This window comes from Balearica regulorum, chromosome 7 (assembly GCF_011004875.1).
Source record: "Balearica regulorum gibbericeps isolate bBalReg1 chromosome 7, bBalReg1.pri, whole genome shotgun sequence".
NCBI lineage: Eukaryota > Metazoa > Chordata > Aves > Gruiformes > Gruidae > Balearica > Balearica regulorum.
In genome coordinates, this window is record NC_046190.1 from 4,108,949 (window position 1) to 4,129,761 (window position 20,813).

Genomic DNA, 20,813 nt, shown 5'->3' on the forward strand with positions numbered 1-20,813 from the left:
GAAAAAACCCCTAATGTTTAATACAATTACTATGAGAATACAAGATAGACGCTGGTAAGGCACGGGAATGACCTCCAACAATTGATTTTGAGTATTCAATAACTTAGGAAATACCATACAGAATTTCAATTGCTTCATTTCAGAAGGAAAAAGCACTGCATGTCTGCTAGCAGGTAAGGAGCTGAAGATATCAAGAAATATTGAGCCATCTAACTGTTTTCAAAAGGAAATGTCCAACTAGCCATGCAACACAAAAATAAACTAATTATCAGCTCAGAGAAACCAAACCCATGATACCCGTAAGAATATTTACACCTGCTCAAATACATTAAATAAAGCAGCTCCGCAAAGTAGTTTTTCTATAACAACCGTGAAGTGACTTCATGAAACATTAAGGAACAGTATGAGACATACTGGTAGCGCTAGAGTTTCAAATGAAGTGTTTTACTCTAAAAATAGTCATGTATTTCAAGTGTTTAACCTGCTTGTATGCTAGGGCACAAGATATCTGCTTCTGGGAAGTTACAGCACAAAAGTTAACTCACAAGGTCAATAACTGAAGAAAACCCTGCTCTCACATGTCTCTGTTCTTTAACAGCATTGGGAGAATTATCCAGAATTTCCTTAGGAAAGCACTAAAATACAAAACAAAATTGGTATTTGAATTTTTTTGAAGCAGTTGACTACAAAAATAGTTTTAGAAAGCCTGTAAACATTTACAACACAGTATCTGTATTAATATAACATTATTATTTTCAAGGTCAGTATTACACATGCAGTTTCTTGGAGCTACATATTTTGGTGTTATTTTTAACGTCTGACAGAGCATCTTGTACTGTTGCAAGCTATACACTGTTTACAAATACTCCCAAGCTGCAGCTGCTGATTCTACTAGCATATCTTGCCATAGCAAAAAAGAAGAGTCATTTTAATTAACCAGTCATGGCATTTTTTACAGTACTATATGCATTACATTGTTCTGTAGACTGGTTTTGTAATTTTACCACCTTTCGACAACTACATAGAACAACAGGATTAGGTTACAAGGATATCCATTCCTACAAAAGGTCAATAAAGTCCAAGCGTAGTTGGGAAACACGTCTAACCCTGTTCAGATTATGGATGAACTCTGCACCCTCTCTTAGCAGGTGCTATCTCAGGAACTTCTACAACTAGTTTACTTTTTTAAATTAAAATGCAGAGATTAAAAAAAAAGGCTATTTTGAAATCAAATGTCAAGTTTACATTTTAATTCTTCATTCTCTCAAAATACCTAACCACAGGCATAACAGTATAAGGTAGCAACAAACAACTTACCAACACAAGCATTTAGAAACAGCCAGTCAGTCTTTTTCATTCTATTTTTTATTTGCTTTAGTTTTTTGAAGTCAACTTCAAGTTCTTCCTTGCTGCCAACGGCTCCAGCCAATTCAATTCTTTGGAAGTCCATTTTCACATCAGATTCACGTTTGGTTGTAGGCGGAGATCTTCTTTGGCTATTACCACTACTACAGCTTCCCCTCCATCGAGCTCTGTCTTGCTCGTTTATGATTGAAGAAGCCTCTTCCGTGTCTGCTAGTTCTATTGCTTCTATGTTGTTAGGTCTGGGATGATCACATACAACACATTTCCTGGCCTTCGCCCAGTTTTCATATGTACAAACAGAACAAGTCCAGTGCTGAGCCCTTGTGTTTAGTTTATTTCTGTCATTATATTCCTCACACGAATCAACAGAAAAAGGGACTGGTCTTGAACCAGAACCTGAAGACTGAGGAGACTCTGTGGGACTCCTGGTCCTACGTTGAGACAAGCACTGAGTACACCTTATCGCTCTTGGCCAGTTCAAGTATGTGCACATGTGGCATGACCATTTATTTGCGCTTTCCATACTGTAAGATGATTTAACCCTTGGTCTTGCACTAGAATCTGGGCATATCAAAGGACTACTCCCTCCTTCAGTGCTTGTGGGATCCCAGTCTCTACCAATATCACTTGAACCACTTTTAAATGGATCTTCTGTGATAATTGTTCCACTAGGTCTCTGAGCACGACACATGGTACATTTGATTGCAGACGGCCAATTTTCATATGTACAATACTCACAAGCCCATTTAATTCCTCGCTCTGTCATCGTGCACTTCTTGAAATGAACTGCGTCAGGCAGAAAGCTAAGTAATCAGAATACATCATTAGTACACAATGGTTGCATAGGAGCTCTGTTTCAAAACAAAAAAAAAACAAAAAAAAAGTAAATGAGATTTAACCCAGTTGACATGTACTGCATCAAATATAAAAATCAGGCTGGGCAAACAGGCAATCTTTTACTTGGTACTATTAAAACATTTGGAAGAGAAAAACACTATGAAAAGGATAAGACTTGAGCTAACAGCATTTTAAATGCAGAATTCAGGATTTCCTAGTGCAGAAACAAAAACTCAGTCCTGCGTTTCTGGAATTTCTTAAATTTGAACAGAGGCTTCCAAAACAAACTGAGAAAACAGATCTAGATTAAGCACTGAGAATACTGGAAAAGTGACTAGTACAGCCACAGAAACAAGTCATCAATTATGAAAATAAAACTCAGTATGAATACAGCAGTACAAGAAAAAGGAACACAAAGTCTAGATCCTATAAGGCCTAGTGCAAGACCTCACAGGGTTTGGAAGGAAGGAGCGTATCAGGTGGGTAGTTATACAATGAGTAAGCAGTTCTTTTCCAAAAGTAGTGTGTAGGAGTCTACATAAAATACATATATTTGGATATTTTATACATGTGCTTAACCAAGACTAGGCCTTGATTGGATATCACTTGTAACAGTAGTGTTATGAAGTTAAAACACCACTTGGAAGCAAGCACAAGCCGTGTGTATTGACAAGCTAACGTAGTATTTTCATTCTACAAATCCAGATATCAATCCAATTCCAACTCACTTTTTCTCTAATGAAGAGGGGATTCTGTCTTCATGCTGGCTCAGACCTTTTCCTCAGATTGCCAAATATGAAGGATGAGCCTAAGCAGATAACTATTCCTGTAAACAAAATGAAAACAGACTCATTATAGGTTTCCTACTGGACCTGAGTAACCAGAAAGTTAATTATTAAACGCCACACCTACTCTGATCCCAATATACTTGTTTAAACTCTGTCATGACTGGCTGAGACTAACATATAGAGACGTTAAAATAAATCAATATTTATAAAGAACCAGTTGCCACACAAGTGATCGATCTGCTGAAGTAAAAGAAGTAGATCCAAGCAACGTCAAGTTCACACCAAAACAGCTATAAACAGTCTTACTGCAATCTGAAAGTTAGGATGGGGAAGGAAAAAAAAAAAAAGCTTTGATCCCCTCCAGTTTGCATAGAAGGCATAATAGAGGGAAAGGGTGACGCAGATAGATAAAGGGCAAATAGAAAAATATATACAGTCTATTTCCTCCCTTACTACAGAATCCTTACGCAACATATGAGGCTCAATTATGTGCTATTTTTAAGCATGCCAAAATGCTTAAAATACAAAATTTGTCATATCAATTGAATGACTATTCTCATTCATCATATTGCAACTCTCTTGGCTAACAAAACCACCCAGAGTCTAGTAAACAAAAGCTCAAAAGAGAAGTTATGCAATAGGATTAAATTCAAAACTAGACACATCGAACTAAAAATTAGTTTATACCTGTTCTCCAATTAGGAAATGTTTTATGAGTTAGTACGTTCTTCACTGAAATCCCTTCACACACACCTTGCTCTACCAAGGCATAGCTAAATGTCCACTTCAATTTGTCACCTTTATTCTTACTATCTCCCTTCTGAGGATTCCAGCACGCAGCGTAGGTTTTTTCCAACAGCTCGACTCTGATCTATTCACCAGATCAGGTGGCTGCATGAATGAGGGGCTATCACATGGCCAGGACAGAGGAGAGGGCAGGACTATCCTTTTCAGCAGTGATCCATTTTTATGCTGCACAAAAGAGATGAGCAATCAGGAACACATAAAGCTTTCTCATAAAGCTCGGGTTCTAACATTACTTGTTTGAACAGCCTGTAGAGCACTTCACTCCCACCTCTATGTTATAAAACTGTGTCAGACTAAGGAATGTGCTGAGAAGGCAATTACACTTCCTACTGCTTCCCCTCCACTGTTCCTCATAAATGTCCGTGCCCATGCATAATGGAAAAAAAAGAAGCGAGACCCTACTAGGGTGCCCGTATCTATAACAAGTCAAAAATATATACATATACAGGAAATACAAAGTCAACTTGATTTTTCTAAAGGTGACTTCATAAAGAAGACTTTTCAGAAACTTGAAGGAAAAACAGTTTCTCTACTCCATAAACAAACTAAAGCTTTGATGAAACGCCTCCTACATAAGTACACTATATGCTAGATTTATCTATTCCATTCGGTCATGGCTTTCCTCCCCCTGGCCAATTCCCAATGACTTCAACATTTCTTAATAAGCTTATTCTCTCTATAAACAGTAGAGAGTTTTCCGAGATATTAACATATTCTAGTTAGGTATTTAAGACAGTTGAACACGGCTTTCAGAAAAGAGAAGGAAGCAGTGTACCGTCCATGCACCTGCCAACTGCCACCACCAGAACCACCAAGAGCAGTTTCACTTGTGCTATGAAGGACAACCAGAAAGTGGCTGTGATGCCCAATACAAGCTTGAGAATAATTTCTACCTGAACAGAAGCTGGTTTGTTTTAAGTAGGTAATGCTTTCAATCAAAAGCTAGATCAGCACACAATGTGTGATGAAGCCCAAGAGGGATCTGTAACTGCAAATGGTCTCTTACCTGCCCTAGTTTGTAAAGCCTTAAATCCAGCAGTTCTCACTACAAACAAATCCCAACCCACATTTGGGATGGGGCAAGAAAACAAAGCTTCATCTGTTTTACTGACATTAAGACTGGGAAAGGAGATTGCTGCTCAAGTTGAAAAGCAGCTGGTTGCAAAAACAATCTAAACAAATAGCGGGATACTATTTATGAAACTAAATAGCACAGTACATACTGTGTTACAGAAAAGCTTTCATATATATCATGAGATTAGGTTTTTAGCTGCAGTTATTCTCTGCACCCCTTAAAAAGCTTCACGCTTTCAGACATAATTCTTAGAGAGGCTGAGTATCCGCAGCTTTGAAAGCCTCTGAGATATGAGCTCACTACCTCCGAGCACAAGGCCTCAGGTTATTATGAAGTAAAGAATATAAAAAGGCTCAATGGAGCAATGCAATTTCTCTTCTTTGATAGCTCTGACAACACCTACTACGACACAGCTAGATGAGGAAATTTAACACTTTCACATATCAGGGCCTTTTCTTTTTTTTTTTTTTTCTTTTAGGTCTTGGTCTGACCCCAAACTGCACCCCAGACACCAGAACTATCTGATTAACCGGTGATACAGAATCATCACTCAGCCAGTAAGCAGTTTGAAGCTTGTTACATTTTTTCAGAATTACTTCTTTGCCACTCTGTTTTCAAGTTAACTTGTTATTTTAGATTCTTCACAGAGGAGAAATTGAATCATGTAGTAGCTCCTCTCACAGACAAATAGCACAACAGTGACTGTGAGCTGCAGGTGCATGCCTTAATGTCCAAAAAGCATGAGCAGACAAGAAATTAAAACCCACAAAACTCCAAGCAAGTTCCAATTGATCAGTTTATACAGTGCACTAAATACCACCTGGACAGACTAGTAGAGTAACTCAGTACATTAAAGAGGAGGATATATTAAATTCTGAGGAATCAAGGAACAAAGAAAAAAAAAATCAAAACATTATCAGACTACCTTTTTACTAAATAAAGCCAGTCAGAAAAGGTCATCTAGAACAATCAGAAATTTTTCTTTTGCTTTGTTTCAACTTTTAAGAAAATTCTTCTTTTTAGGTGCATGAGAAAATACAAAACGGCACACAGATGTAGGGAAGAAACAATGAAGTCGCCAAATAACATTTTTATGACAGGATATGTTACACTCCCCTCAATTCAATTATTCACTGTGTCCAGAAGTTATTTTTCCTTTGGCTTAAACAAGGAGCAATATGGAGCTCCATTTCATTAAACGATCAAGCTTTTCCCTGTAAACAGGTCAGACACTAATTTAGACCAGTCTACACCAGGATTTTTTGCTGGGATGGTTATTATGTCTGTGCTGGCAGAAACCTTATGTAATTATACTGATCAAATCAATGTTCCCACCTTAACTCATTTTTTGTCATGCGTTCGGATTTTTGAACAAAGCTAATTGCTTCTGTATTTACATGGAAAAGGGAACTTCGGTATCAACTTAAGCTTTCAGCCAGACCTGCAAGGCAAAAGAGATCCACTCTCCTTCCCCCCGATGTAGCTGCCTCTCTTAACCTGGTTCAAAAAGAACAGCAGGCTGATTTATTTGTTTTTATTTTCAGACACTGGAGCAACTTTTCAGAGGAACAACATAAGCAGAAGCATCTTGTTCTGAAAGACTGCAAGTCAAAGCAAGAGATCAAACAGCAGCACTTCACTGACTGTGTTCTTTATGTATTATGAAACATGGCACAGTTAAATGTACATCTAACCAGGAATGGGTCTCAATCTGACAGCTGTAATTGCTCACTAACAGCTGGATAACATTCCTATGAAGTTTATATATACACAATGGACAAACAGCTTTTTAAGAAAAATTGACTATGATTAACCCCGCATAATTTGATACCTTTTCAGAAGTGTTCCCCCTTGCACATCACTACCTGAAGTTCTCTTCCAATTATCCATTAAAAAATTAGCATACTTCTTAGAAAACCGAAGTTCATTTATACACAAATAAGCTTTCTAATTAAAGCTGTAAAAGGAAAACCTGTTAAAATCATGCATCTGATTTATCACCTTAAACAGTTATGATAAAACACGCACTAGTCTGAATTCAGATAGTTGTAGCTGGTTTTGTTCTGTAAAACTGCAGAATATTTTGCAATGATTTGATTTCACTGTTTCCAAACAAATACATTTATAAACACTGCCCCTCTCTTGCTGACTAACCACGGTATATTTTTAAAGCTCACATAATCCGTACCAAGGGACTCATTAAAAAAAAAAATTGCCAATTTTTAAATAGAGACAGCAGGATGGTCTAGAGGATAACATAGCTGTATACAAGCTTAAATCAAAAAGGCCTATTTGTTTCTTTCAAACTTGTAAAATGTCTGAAAACCTCCTCAACAATTTCTTACATAAAAGACATTGCTATTTAACTGGCTCAAATTCACTTTTCTTATCCAGGTCCTAGAACCCTTGTGAGGTATCACACTGTCAATACACTTCAATAAAAACAACCTGCATTTTTAAATAACCAATTTGAAATTCATTGCCAAACATTAAGAATTGATTTTCACATGAAATTTGCCTTAGTTGATTTTCTAAGGTGGAATTTTACTGACACTTTCTGCTCTTAACTTACTAAATTTACTTACTCCACCTACAACTACTCACTATTCTTGCACGACTGCTTTCTCAAGAATTCAGCGTAAGTATCAACAGATCAGTATACTAAAAGCATAAAACTTGAACCTAGACTTCTACAGTATGAAGGGAACTAACAATAAGTTCCACTGCTGTCTCTACAAATTAGTTTAAAAAACATTAAGAACATTGACCTTGTCAGTGGGACAACCAAATCAGATCAGCACCAAATGTGGAAGCTTCACAGTAAGGGCAATAACTAAGTATTAAAATAAGGAATGAAAAAATTACTGCAAAGGCACAAATGTAGAAGCATCTTCTGTGTTAGCCCAAATACACTGAAGCAAGGAATTTAACAAGTAAGCATAGTTTGCTTTAGCTGTTAAGATAGTTCTTTAAAAATGAAAGGATCTGTCCCAAACAGATCAGCAAAAAGGAGAAAATACTCTGTCATCTCACAAAAAGAGCGTTGAAATTGTTTTCTGCAAGCTGCTCTGTGAGGTGGGGGTTTTTGCTTATGAATTTTTTATTTCTTTAAAGAACACTAGCTGGTTATTTGCAGCACAGACAGTAGGAACTGGTCCCAGACTGCAGCTATCGCTACAGAACGCAGAACCCTCTTTCTTAAAAATACAGATACAAAGCAAGAGCTATGTTGGAAGACAGAAGCTTTTGTCAAGCTACATTATCCTTCCCATCCTCATCCCAGTAAGAGCACTGCTCTCCAAACACACAAGGATCGCCTCTGCTCCTCTGAGTAGCAGAGCTGTTCCTTTGCTTCCAGTAACAAGGATGACAGGAAGAACCTTGCTGTCGTGAGAGACACCATCGAGTTGGCACAAATCTCAGTTCTATTAAAGACCAAATCATTGCTATGTAAATCACAACACAAACTATGACATCAATGGTGAACTAGACAAGAAAAAAAAACATGAAAATGTTTTAGTTATAACTGAGTAAGTATTTACAACCTACTATGTTAAATGAGTTTTAACATTTTTCTTCACTTTTTATAGTCTAGGCTGTCAACAAATACTCTATACTGCAGATTTTTTAAATATGACCTTTGTTACATACAACTTTTCATCTACTCTTATAAGTGGGCAATTAGTTAAAATCCAGAAGACTTGATCTTTCACCAAGAAACATGCTGCAAGAAATTCAGTTCTCTTAAAAAAAAATTTCTAAGAAAGTAAGTAGTAACTTTTGAAAACACTGGGAAGCCAGTTCATTGGGTGAATTCTTATGGACTTCACTTACATACAATTAGTAAAAAATTGCTTTCATTTTGATTTACATATTCACATCTCATTTGAATGCATCTTAAGTCTATTAGGTATGTATCGTATTCAGAAAAACTACGCTGATTTTGCTTCAGCTTTCTTTTCAATATTCTATTCACACTTCTAATCCAACTGCTATCATTCCAAATAAACCTTAAAGCCTGACTTTGCATAAGCAAGAGAATTTATATGCAGTTTTAATGCAAGAGGATGCCTAATTTTGCAAACGTTCTAGGCAGTAAGAACTCAAACATTCAGGAGGTTACAGATCTTAGGAGACATCTGAAATACCAGAACTGACAGTGAACTTTATAGTTTGGTCTACATCCTAAACTAAACAGACTGCAAAAGCTGAAAACTCATCACAGAATTAACAGATATTTGACAATAATAAACATTCACTCTTTCTGGTTTTTTTTATTGTCATGTTTATCCCTTGAAGCATTTCTGTGCTCTTGGAATGCTACAGTTAACCCTGCTGCATAACTTGCAAAGTACAACCTTCCATTTTATTTGTTACTCATCTCAAATGGGTCAAACTACATATAGCTCTACTAAATTTGTGACTAAAAGCTAGGAAAACCTTAACTGCTGAAAACAGCCTATAAAAAAAACAAGAGCAGTGGCTTGCCATTCAGTCCTCTTTCTTATTTCAGGAGAGAGTTGCATTTTTCAGGTTTTGTTTTAAACTCGATTAGAAGTGAATATTTAGATGAGAAGTTACTACACATTAGGATGGACTGAATACAACTGCTTACTTAGAAACCAGTACCATTTGGGAAAATGAGAGTAAGCAGATCAACAGTTATATAATACAGCATCTCCCACACAATACTAATCAAAACCCAAGTAAAGTAACTCAAAATAATGAGCTATGATAGAACATTCACATAAATACAGCCAGCAACATTTAATGAATCTGCTCATCATGAACAGTCAGCAACAGATGAACACGGACTCAAGAGAAGATGTACAATACAGTAACAAGCATATGTAATAAAACACAACAGAATCATTAAAGTTTCATTTTTAAGACATTTGCATTGGGCAAAGTACACAAGTTGAACAAGAGGATTCTTTATAAAAAGCAAGGTCAAACACAAAAATATAGTTTATCTGTGTTTAGACTATATGCCTAAAGCATGAGACACATTCTTGTTTAGATCTCAGCCATCCTCATACAAGATGAGGAAAACCAGATGTCGTGCCCTGAATGAAAACATGCTGTGGAGTCAGAAATCAAAACCTAAAACACTTAAACCTGTCCAACAACCAAGGAACGTTTATTAAAACCTGTACATTTGACATTCAGATCTAGTAATTATCCCCTGGACCTCCTCAATACCGGCTGACCATAAATTAGATCACGGCTAGATGCAGACAGATTCATCATTTGGTGGAGAAAACCTACCTGCCTCCAAATGAAACAAAGTAACACACACTCAACATCCACTATTGTGTAGTTTACTCCTAATTAATGGCAAGCCACTTTCAGATGCAGTCAAGGACCATCTTTGGTATACACATTTGCAATTGGGCTATATTTAAGACTAGTTCTAGCTCAAGTAAGCCATACAAGCTATACTCATTTTATCCAGCTCTTCATAAGATACCGGCTAGACAGCAATGTATCAAAAAAAGAAAAACCAAAAACAAAACAAAGAGAGAAGCAAAAATACAACTATCACAGCACACATAAAAACCACTACTGTGTATGTTGCTGTTTAACATAGTGCAAAGAACTAGTATCAAATATCACAGGGAAAACAAATTCAAACTCCTCCTAGAGTAGGAGTGATATCAGTTCTTTTTATTATTATTATTTTTAACCTTAGTATTATTAATCTGTATTTTGCTCATAATACATATCCGAGAACTCCAAGTTAATCACTGCAAGGTACTCTGAGTTGCTAGAAAGTTTCAGAGTAATAGCTCTAAACTAGTAAACCTTCTGCTTTTGGGGGGTGGGAATAACTTTCTGCTAGAGATAACACTGAACAACCTTCTTTAAATAAACTATTTAAAAGCCACGAGGTGACAATTATTTTTATCCCTGCCAAGTTAAACAGTAATGCGGAGGTCAAAAAAATGTAAATAGTCCAGCAGACCACCCCAACCCTTCAGCAAGATAAAAATAAGCTTCTCAACAAGCACAGAGTAAGGGGAAGCCTTTGTAGCCAAAATGTAAACCCGCAGGCCCATTCGACAGAATTCATTTATGAAATGACAATCAATGTTAAGACACCTAGTACAAAATACTCCTGACTTACGGTACTGTGAAACTGCAGAATGCTTAAGACTCAGACCTGTAGACTGAAGCTGTTTCAGGGGAGTACTCAGATAGCAGCAACTAAAACACGCCAGCCATCTACTGAATCCCTGCTTAGATAGTGGGAAGTTGAGTGGAGACGGGAGAAATACTTTTAAGCCCGTTAGCCTGAAAGAAGCACAAGTCAACACTCACACAATGTGTCTTTACAACCACAAGAAACAGGATTCTCTCATAAACCAACAATCACCTGCACAAAGCAAATTTCCTATTTTTTTTAGTATTATCCACATTTATGAAATTTATGACAGTCGTTTATGTTCCTAGATAATCAACTGAGTATGTCAAGAGCTGCACGGTTTTCAAATGGATGGACCTACAAAAGTGTGTGCAACTTCAAAGCCACTGTAAGATTCCTTGATCATAGTAGTTCTAATTTACTGAAAACAAAACAGAGCACTCAAGTTTATTTTTCTTTCCAGAGTCAGGTAAAACATGGTTCTGACAATTTTCTTTAGCTCAGGAAAGCTAATTCCTGAATGTCTAGAAGATAGCAGAACGTCAACATAACTTGCAGAAGTTTCTTAATGTCTGTAAACTCTCCAGTAACTCAGATTTTTTCTGTTTCACTAAAATCACCCAATCAAGACTAGATGCTAAACCAAATCAAAGAATCACAAGGAAGATTTTTAAACTTTCACATTTGTTTACAAAAATAATGACAAACATAACCTGAATAAAACATCACAATGTATTGGCTTATGGCACAGCAGGGAAAAAGAAGAAGGAAAAAAAAAAGGGAAAAAAAGAAAGAGAAAAGACTGCAGCCTCGTTACTCACAACTGACAGTTTCAGAAAGAAGTCCCGTTTACGCCTACAAAAACAGACACAGGTTCATCCTTCCAGTCCCCCCATCCTTTGGGCAGCAGGTTGCACGTCTGGTATTCATTTTGTACCCAGGTCTCATTACTTCAAGGATTTTCAGTTCAATTCTGAACTCAACCTTAAAGAAAAGGTTCTTTTAAAGTATATTAACTGTTGGACACCAAAGAGATAAGTCCTGTTATTAATCTCGTATTTCAAGAAAATTCCAAAAGAATTAACTAAATACATATGAGAAGCTGTGCTTCAGCAACTGATGATGCAAAAATGAACACAGTCCCAAAATCAATCCAATTCTGTGCACGTTAAAGCAATGTCAGCTATGCAAGAAGTGCTATGAAAAAGAGTTAGTACCAGGAAAGTACCTGAATTACAAATGTTTGAGACCTTAATTAGAAGCTTTCTTTTTAAGGTAATACAAAATCCATTCAACTGACGTTAGATAGTTATAATTATCTGTTATTTAACTGATTTTACCAAGCTATAACATTTGACAAGTGAAGTGGTAAATGCTTCATCAGCTGTGTTAAAATTTTTTTTCTCTTCAACTCTGCTTTATTTCCCTCTTCATATGTAGTAATACTTAAAATTTTATATATATATATATATATATATATATATATAAAAAAGAACTCTGTTACAGCTAAGCCAGCCATTTTCAGCTGCCAAACTAAAGTTTAGTTCCATTTTAGTACCAGGAGATTGTCGCTCATAATTCACGCAGTTAAAATGAGGATTACTTGTTGACATAAATTTTGAACAGCTCAAAATAACAGAGTCTTCAAATTTGGGGGGGGGGGGGGGGGGGGGGGGGGGGGGGGGGGGGAAGGGGCATAGATTACCAACAGAATTGGTGGTAGCAGTTTAAATGCTTTTGCTGCAATTAGTAGATGGTACATCGTGATAAAGAATGTATTGATCTAAAGTTCTGCACAATCTCAACCGGGTGCAAAACTGATATGGCAAAGAGAAGCTGGAAAGAGAAACGTTAACATCTAAGTTAATACCACATGAAGGAGCCAGTAAATCTCACATTAAAGTGCCCGAGAGTACATTTGATTATTTGATTGACTGTATTAAAAATAACCTCCCATACAATCAGTAAAGTATTTTCTATTTACACTTCTGACTTATTTACAGATCCATCTTGCAAAGAACACCAAAGATGGATGGGATTTCCTGTCCCCAAGGAATTTAAATATCGAATGACGTACAATTAGAATGGCCATACGCAAGGCTAAATAAGACTGAAAATGATGCCTTGACCAGTTTTGTGTTTTAACTAGCCTTCAATTTAAGTCATGCTTCTGTGATGAATCCCGTTGATGCTTTTATGCCACTCAGCGTTCCAATTAAATTAATATTTTTAATTATACTTCTGAGAAAATGCTAATGGATACAACTCTACAATAACAGATTATGGCCTCATCGGTTATCCCCATCTGCCTGTCCTTACTTAAGCTGCGTAAGAAAAATAAAGGTAATAATTTCTTTTTTCTTCAAGAGAATTACACCACATAATTAGAGTTTCACAAATCCTACAAAATGTAACGCATCCAAAAGCATTATCCTCTTTTAACGCCGTGACAGACTTAAATCAGAAGCGATCTTTTACATATGACATGCTAGACTCCGCATGCTGAGACACCAATTCAACTTGGCCTTCAGGAGGTGGCAAGTAAAAGAGTTCCAGAACACCTCCTGCTGCTTACCTGTTTTCTCCCTCTCCAAGTAATAACCACTGAAAAAGGGGAAAAAAAAACCAAACCCCAACCAAAAAGAAATGGGCTTCACAAATTTCTTCTGCAGTCACCAGAGACAAAATGCTAGATGAGCAGAAGGAAAAGCAAAATTAGTGCAACAAATCTCTCCTGAACTACTGTTACAAGGTTCTGCTCACACCAGAATGAGTTCTAACACAGCATGTGTTAGAGAAAGGAGTAAGTTATTACACAGAAGACATCTCACCTTTCAATTTTTGCATCAACAAACATATCCACGTGTTAAATCACATGCCAGTTTCACCACTTACAACACAGTAGGTAGCTAGTAAGTAGAGACTGTTCAAGCACAGCACAAAGCTGTCAAACATTTGTTGACTACATTGACTCCCAAGAATTCTAGAAAAAGTTGTCATTATCATCACTGAAAGTCACTGTGGCAGCAAAAAGTTCTCAGCAGCTGTACTGCATGTGCCATGCAGGAGACTCAGATTAATTTTCTCCCGTCATTTCTCCCACCCACTCTGGGGACAGAGTACTCAAGATTTGGGTTGAGGGCTGGAAGGAACGCCTTCTGTCGCTCCAAAAGAAGGACTCGCAGACACATCTGTGACCTCCGCAGAGAAGTTTACCTTCTCCTGGCAGGAAGCTGCCGCAGTGTGGGACTGTGAAGGTAGAGTCAGAAAGGCGCTGGAAGCATGGATTACCAAGGTTTCCCTCACTCATTAATGCAACTTTTCTTATTTCTTTTTAAAAAAAAACTCCAGTTCACAAAACCAAGCTCAATGTTTAAATACTTCCCACACTACTTTATTTCTGATAAAGTACCAGCAATGGGTGATATTGTACTAGAGACAGCATCACGGAAGTTCTGCTATCCAAAACACACAGGCACAAGCGAGTAGCTCCCATCACCTATTCTACCATAGCACACACATCAAACCAGGCATATCCAAAAAGAAAAAAAAAAAAAAAAAAGGAGGAGGGGGGAAGAAGTGGGAGGCAGCAGAGGCATGATCTCACCCCAGCAGACCGAGGTACTGCAGCCCAGCATTTGGAGAAGCAGCCACAAGAGAAAAATCAGAGTTTCCTGCCTTTGTACCGAGACTCTTCTTGCTGTAACACAGCTCGCTGAAACCAGTTACACACACGGCGTTGCTGGGACGGAGGGAGAAACGCCGCATCCCGCGGCAGGCGGGCAGACTGCCCCTCCGCCTGCGGTCACCGCCGAAGCGAACCCCCCCTTCCACGCGGGACGGTGACTCCAGCGGGGCCCGAGCCTGTCACGGAGCCATGGAGGAGGTGCGGAGGAGGCGACTCCCCATATCGCCCCCGGCCCCGCAGCGCCCCGCTCCGACCCACCGCCGGGCGAATCCCGGCGGGTCACCGGCCGGGGAACCGCGGCGGGCTGGTTCGGCTCGCCCCCGCCGCCGGGCCCCCGCGGGGGGCAGTCTGCCGTTCCTCCCAGCGCCCCCTCCTCCCCCAGCGCTGCCCGGGGAGGGGAGAGGGGCTTTACCTCACCGCCGCCGGGAGCCGTCCCTCAGGCACACGCTCGGCGCTGGAAGCTGCCTGCGCCCCGCGCCGCCCCCCCCCCCCCCTCCCCCCGGCCCGCTGGCTGCGGCGTCCTCTCCCCGCTCAGGACATGGTCTCTCCCAACGCGGCGGGCTGCCGCGGACGCGGACGCTCCCACTCGGTGCGGCGGGGGGAGCCTCTCGCCCCGCTCCCCAGGCTCCTCTAATGGCGGCGGCTGGAGCGGCCCAAAGCAAAATAAACCCCCATACGGCCAGGAACCCGCACGTCAGCCCGGCCTGCGGCCCTGCCTGGCGCCCATTGGCAGAGCCTGCGCCTTCCCCTCCGCCAATCGGAGCGCGCTTCTTTGGGAAGAACGGGTGATGTCATCCCTGCCGCTGGGGCGCCTCGCTGTGGGGTGCAGGGGCTCGCCCCGCCCCGCCGGGCTCCCCGGGGAGCGCCGCCCCCTCCGGCCCTCAGCGCCGGGGTCCCCCGGCCGTGATCCCCCCCCCCGCCCACCACCCCCCCGGCTGCTCCCCCGGAGCTTTTCCCTCACATTGCTCGGCACCCCAACGGCCTCCCCGCCTCGGCTGCCCCTCGCTCCCGCCAGGGCCCGCCCTGAGGCAAACCTGTGCGCGGCACACACCTTGGTCAACAGCGACCGAGAATAACGCACGGAGTGTGTTGGGAGTGGAACGAGAGCGTCCGCTTGGCTTGACATCCACGATCGTAGGTGGTATATCGATATAAAGTTTCCTATGGAAATAATCCCTCGTAACAACTCCTTGCCATGGCACGTGGCCAGGCAGCAGCCGTCAAAAATACCACTTAAGTGGCGAATGACCCTTCCAGTGTCCTGACAGGAAACACCTCTGGCGTAGGATAAATAAAGAGAAAATGGCCACGGAGGGTCTCATGCCCAGGCTGTACAACCCCCAGCCTTCGGTAGATTCCCATTAATTCCTTCAATTCTTCCATGGCAAAACGTTTCTCTGAGCACTGCTAGGAAATGAACTACCACCATCTCCCCCATGCATCGATTCCGGCCGTTCCTAACTCAGCACGGTGAGTGTGTGTGGCTGGAGTTCGGCGTGTTCACCCCAGCCTGAAGGACTCTTCAGCCAAGTAGTGCTCATGCGGCGCATAACCCGTTCATCTTTGGGGGGCCAACAACACCGGCTCTGCCAGCCCTTGGGTTCAGTCCTTGTGCTGGATATGCAATCTTTTTTTTTTTTTTTTTTGCTTTCTGCTCAGAAGGTGTGAGTCTGCATCTTCCTTCAACTGCTGTTGTAGGCTCACTGACAGAAAAAGCATATTTGCCCACATCCTCACTCTTCCCTCATGGGTCTTACATGATACTTAACTTTTTTTTTTTTTTCCTACTGCAGTTCCTACTTCTTATTTCAGGCTTTCTTAGATGTCCTAGCAGTTTTTATTTCCATGGTTTCATTCCCTGTTCCCAGCCGAGGCAACAGAGGGGACTTTGTTAGCTAATGCTTTGGGCTAGGTGTTGCATTGGGAAACTCATCCTCTTCTGATCAGCTGGATCCATCCCTTCTCACTCAATCAGCATGAAAGCAAATCACCCAAGATGCTCAAGCAGAGCAGTGATGCCTTGCGCTAGAGAAAAACCCTTTGTCCAGCAGAAGACTAGAACTGGAGTCAGGACAAGTAAAATGTAATTACTTACAGGGACTGAAATAGACAATTGTCTGCATTTGCGATTAAATTAGTTTCCTATAAACATCAAAAACTGTTTGGGGGGAGGGTAATGTGATTTGTCTCTCCCAGACTAGTTTACTAAATTCTCTTTCTGACTCCACTGAACAAGTTGAGTGCCAGTCTGCATTTTGGGAACCATACTAACACTTAGCTATAGAAAAGATGGAGACAACGGTATTTTCTTTCACACACCCACATATAAGATCCAAATGTAAAAGAAATAGTCCTTATCTTAAGGAATTGTGCCATCTCTGTGCTTAGAAATAATTCAGAAAATGTATCCCTTGCTCTTGGCATCTAGGCAAGATGATGGAAGAGCTGTCATGTAATCAAACAACAAGTAGCGGGGTAAATCCTAAATGCTGCCACAACTTGACAACAATGGGAAGTTTCCAGAAATAATTGTTATAGATTAGACTGCATAAAAAGGCATGAAAATAAAAGGAATATATAATTTGGGGGAAAACATCACTTCAAATTCTTCCAGAATATTTCCTAAACCTGTCAGAAAACCATTTGATGATCACAGAAACATATTTTAAACAAAATATAGTGCACTGCAGCACATGAGGAGCATGTAATGTACTTTCACAACACAGAAAAGAGCTTAAATGAAGCTGAACTCATATAATTTCAAAGACTTTTGTTGCACATGTAAGAAAAAATTATGACCAACTGAAAAAAAAAAGATTTTTGAAGAATTCTAGAGTCTAGTGATTTTCATATCCACATAGTTTTTCTGCAGAACAGCAGCATTACAAGTAATGAAACAGGTACCTGTGTAGGATGTGGAGGCAAAAGCATGTGATAAAATTGAATTTGAAAATAGTTACCAGATCTGGTAGTTTCAAAAGCGAGTCTTGGCTGCATCTCCAAATTATCGGACATTTTTAATGTTGGCAATAATATTCCTGAGGCCATGTCCTTGGCTTTATCTCAAAAAACTGCTGGCATCTCCCGCCAGGTTTATCTTGCAGGAGTTTGCCATTTGTTCTAGACTTAAACAATAAAATACAATAGGAATGACCTTTCAGCGGTTTAGAACATTGATATTTACATGTATATTTTATCCACTAATAGCTTTCAGACTTCTAATTTGGAGAGAAATCAAAATCTACATGACTTGATAACCCAGTTCTCAATAGATTTGGTTTTTTACCATCTTTTTCTTTTAAAAATGTCAGAAAGATAATTCTATTTTAGTTAGAGGTAGCAGAACTTTTATGCAAGTACTAATTTCCTATATTCCACCCCAAATTTTAATTTTATTCCACCAGATTAAGGACAAATTTTAACTCCCTAGTAAGGAATTTGGAACAGTCATACTCGTTTGACAGCTTAATATGTTATTTTGGGAACTTTGCGGAGCTGAATTCACTCATGCCTTGGAGATTATGTGCCTTCACTAACTGGGTGTGCAACTGCCCTCTGTAACTCAGAATAAACCCGTAGCCAAACTATGCTCCTTCATTCACATCTAAAAATATAATTTGCACATGTGTGTCTGCCAGCTTTCCTTTTTTCCCTCACTTCTCCAACATCGTAAATCCCTGTTCCTCTAACGCCCGCTGCTTTCTCCCCAGCTTCCTCAGCCATCCTAGGTCCCTCCTCTAGAACGAGAAAGACCTGCTTGGGAAAGAACTGGTAGTAAATTTCCTTGTCAGAACTCATAGATTTGATGAAATCCAAACGGTGCACACAAGTCATGCAATTTTGCAGAAATATCAGCAGAACCCAGCTAAGAAACCTACCTGGTTCCTCCCCCTTGTCAGCCCGGAGCTGCCCCACCAGCGCTTGTGCGGCAGCCGGTAGCACAGGCTGCCTGAAGCGGGAACCCTTTGTGCCTCTGAGGTGCGAGCCTTGCTGGCAGCCAGCGAGGCAGATGGCTGGGAAGTTCCTTTCCTTTTCTGCAAAGGATTTATAAATTTAGGATTTTTTTTTTTTTTTTTCAGAATAACCCAGAATTGCAAATTGCTGCTATCACCTATTAAACAAGAGCACTTTCCACCACGCTGCCTTACAAGACGCCCTGTTTCTTCTATCCTGATGCTCACTGTTAGTAAAAGGTTTCTTCCTTCAACCCTCCCTGACGTTTGTGTTCTGATTCACCCTGCTTATAACTGAGCGAATGATACCAAAAGCTATAATTAGAAAGAAAGCGTTGAAACATTGCAGAGTAACATGTTTCTAGATGTTGTATACAATAGCTGGCGGACTCAGTGAAGCAAAATTGTGCTCCAGGTAAGCAAAAAGACAAATACCAAATTATTTTATGCTGCCATGGAGTGGTTTTTGTGCTGCAGCAGAATTGCCTCAGCCCGAGTGCAAAGATTACATCTAGTTAGTGATGTATAAGTGCAGATCTCGCTCTTATGTAATTCTCTTTACCCTGGTAACTACGCGCTCTCAGGCAGAGGGCTGGCTCCCATTAGGCAATTCATCCTCGGCTTATCCGGGAGCAGAGCCGTACGTGCTCACCAGATGGTTATTTCTCACTAGCTGAACTTTGAATATGCAGAACTCCCTACTCACACCGGCTCCTCAAATCCTGCTCCTGCTATTGCTTTTGTCAGGGTTTTCAGGCTTTTTGTGATCAAGGAAGACTTGCGACTGAAGTGAAACACTTAGGTAAAGGGTGAGGAATGGAAATGCACAAAAAACCAAAGGAAGCACAGTTTTTGAAGCTATTGAGAACAGGATATTTTAGATGGTTGACTGATGTGTTACCGTTTTTCCATCCTCTCTCTGAGTCAACCTCAGCCTTCACACCCAGTAAATCTCAGACTTGTGGATCTTTTCCTCATTTTAGTTTGAAACAAAAAAATATTCAACTATAGCTAGATCACTTTCCCCCGTGTCCAGACCAAAACGAAGTCAGGGCATAACGCCCTGACCAAATCCGTTCTCCACCCCAGCTGTTGGGTGAAGCGAGCTTCAAATACTTGCAGCTGACCTCTGGGCGGAGAAGGAAGGCAGAGTCCTTCCCTGTCATTACCGGTCACGACGGGAGGAGTTACTGCCCTCACACTAGCCCTGGTCTGGCCTCATGGCTGCATCCAGTGAGAAACGGCTTTGCTAATTCTACCCATTCTGTTGGCTCATGTTTTAGCTGTTTCTCAAAAAAACCCTGTCCTTCAGAAAATATTTGCAGAGTCACAAGTTTTCTTCTGACTTCCCCGGGGGCTTTGCACTAAGAAGGGATGTCGTGCACGTGGATCAAGCCCTTCTCCTTTCGGTCTTTTTTACTGCAAGAAAAGTGAGAGTTTATCCCATACCCTGAGCCACCAAACATATCGGCACAAGAGGCAGGGAAAGAGCAACCAAAGAGGAAAGCAATCCTGTCTGCCTCACTGTCTGTACCCCCCGGGGAAGAGATAGCCATCTTCTCCCAGAGGGTAGTCACAGGTAGGAGCAACTCACATTGCACAGCAAAACACGCACCAGAATTATGACAAAAACATGTACTGTTTTTATCTCCTCAATCACTTTGAAATGTATTTCAGTAGCAAAAAGAAAAAGGTTAAAAGCGAGGAGTGTTTATATTGAAAACTTCAACATACACCATATTTTTCTTGTTTTCTCTCTGGTTCTGCAGGGGGCAGAGGAAAGGGGTGAAGGAGTAAATCCATCAGGATAGGGTTTTCCAGCTGAAGGGTTTGAGCCACATGATTGGGGAATCTTAGAAGCTTTCCTCGGTTGGGCAGATGCTCAGCAGGTGAAGGAGTCTGTGTTGGATGGCCAACAGAAAAGCAACGCACGTGGAGAAAAATGAGAAACTGGGAGGTGATGGGGTGGCTGTAGTCCAGCGTGCTCATTCAGCACGGTTCTGGAGACACCGGGAGGCTGCAGGATCTGCCCGTCCCAGATGGTGAGCACAGCGTGGCCGCTGCTGCTGCCCTAAGCATGCATCAGCAGGTTTGTCACAGCAAAAGAATGCAGAGCAGGGCGGGGGGGGGGGGGGGACAAAGAGAAGAGGAGGAA

The 20,813-nt window shown here is 40.7% G+C and overlaps 1 protein-coding gene across 2 annotated transcripts in view; it reads right to left on the bottom strand.

Moving 5' to 3' along the window:
• The window catches only part of ZRANB1 (zinc finger RANBP2-type containing 1), a 44,695-nt gene extending 29,293 nt beyond the window's left edge, over positions 1 to 15,402 (bottom strand). The window contains exons 1-3 of one of the 2 annotated variants that reach the window (XM_075757662.1): positions 15,118 to 15,402; positions 2,931 to 3,028; positions 1,318 to 2,168 (exon numbers count right to left, since the gene is read on the bottom strand). In XM_075757662.1, the coding sequence (XP_075613777.1) occupies positions 1,318 to 2,131 (814 nt within the window). In that variant the 5' untranslated portion in view covers positions 2,132 to 2,168; positions 2,931 to 3,028; positions 15,118 to 15,402. Of the gene's footprint in view, positions 1 to 1,317; positions 2,217 to 2,930; positions 3,029 to 15,117 lie in introns of both variants that reach the window. The other variant, XM_075757663.1, reaches the window with a different exon arrangement.
• Between the last annotated feature and the right edge of the window lie 5,411 nt (positions 15,403 to 20,813).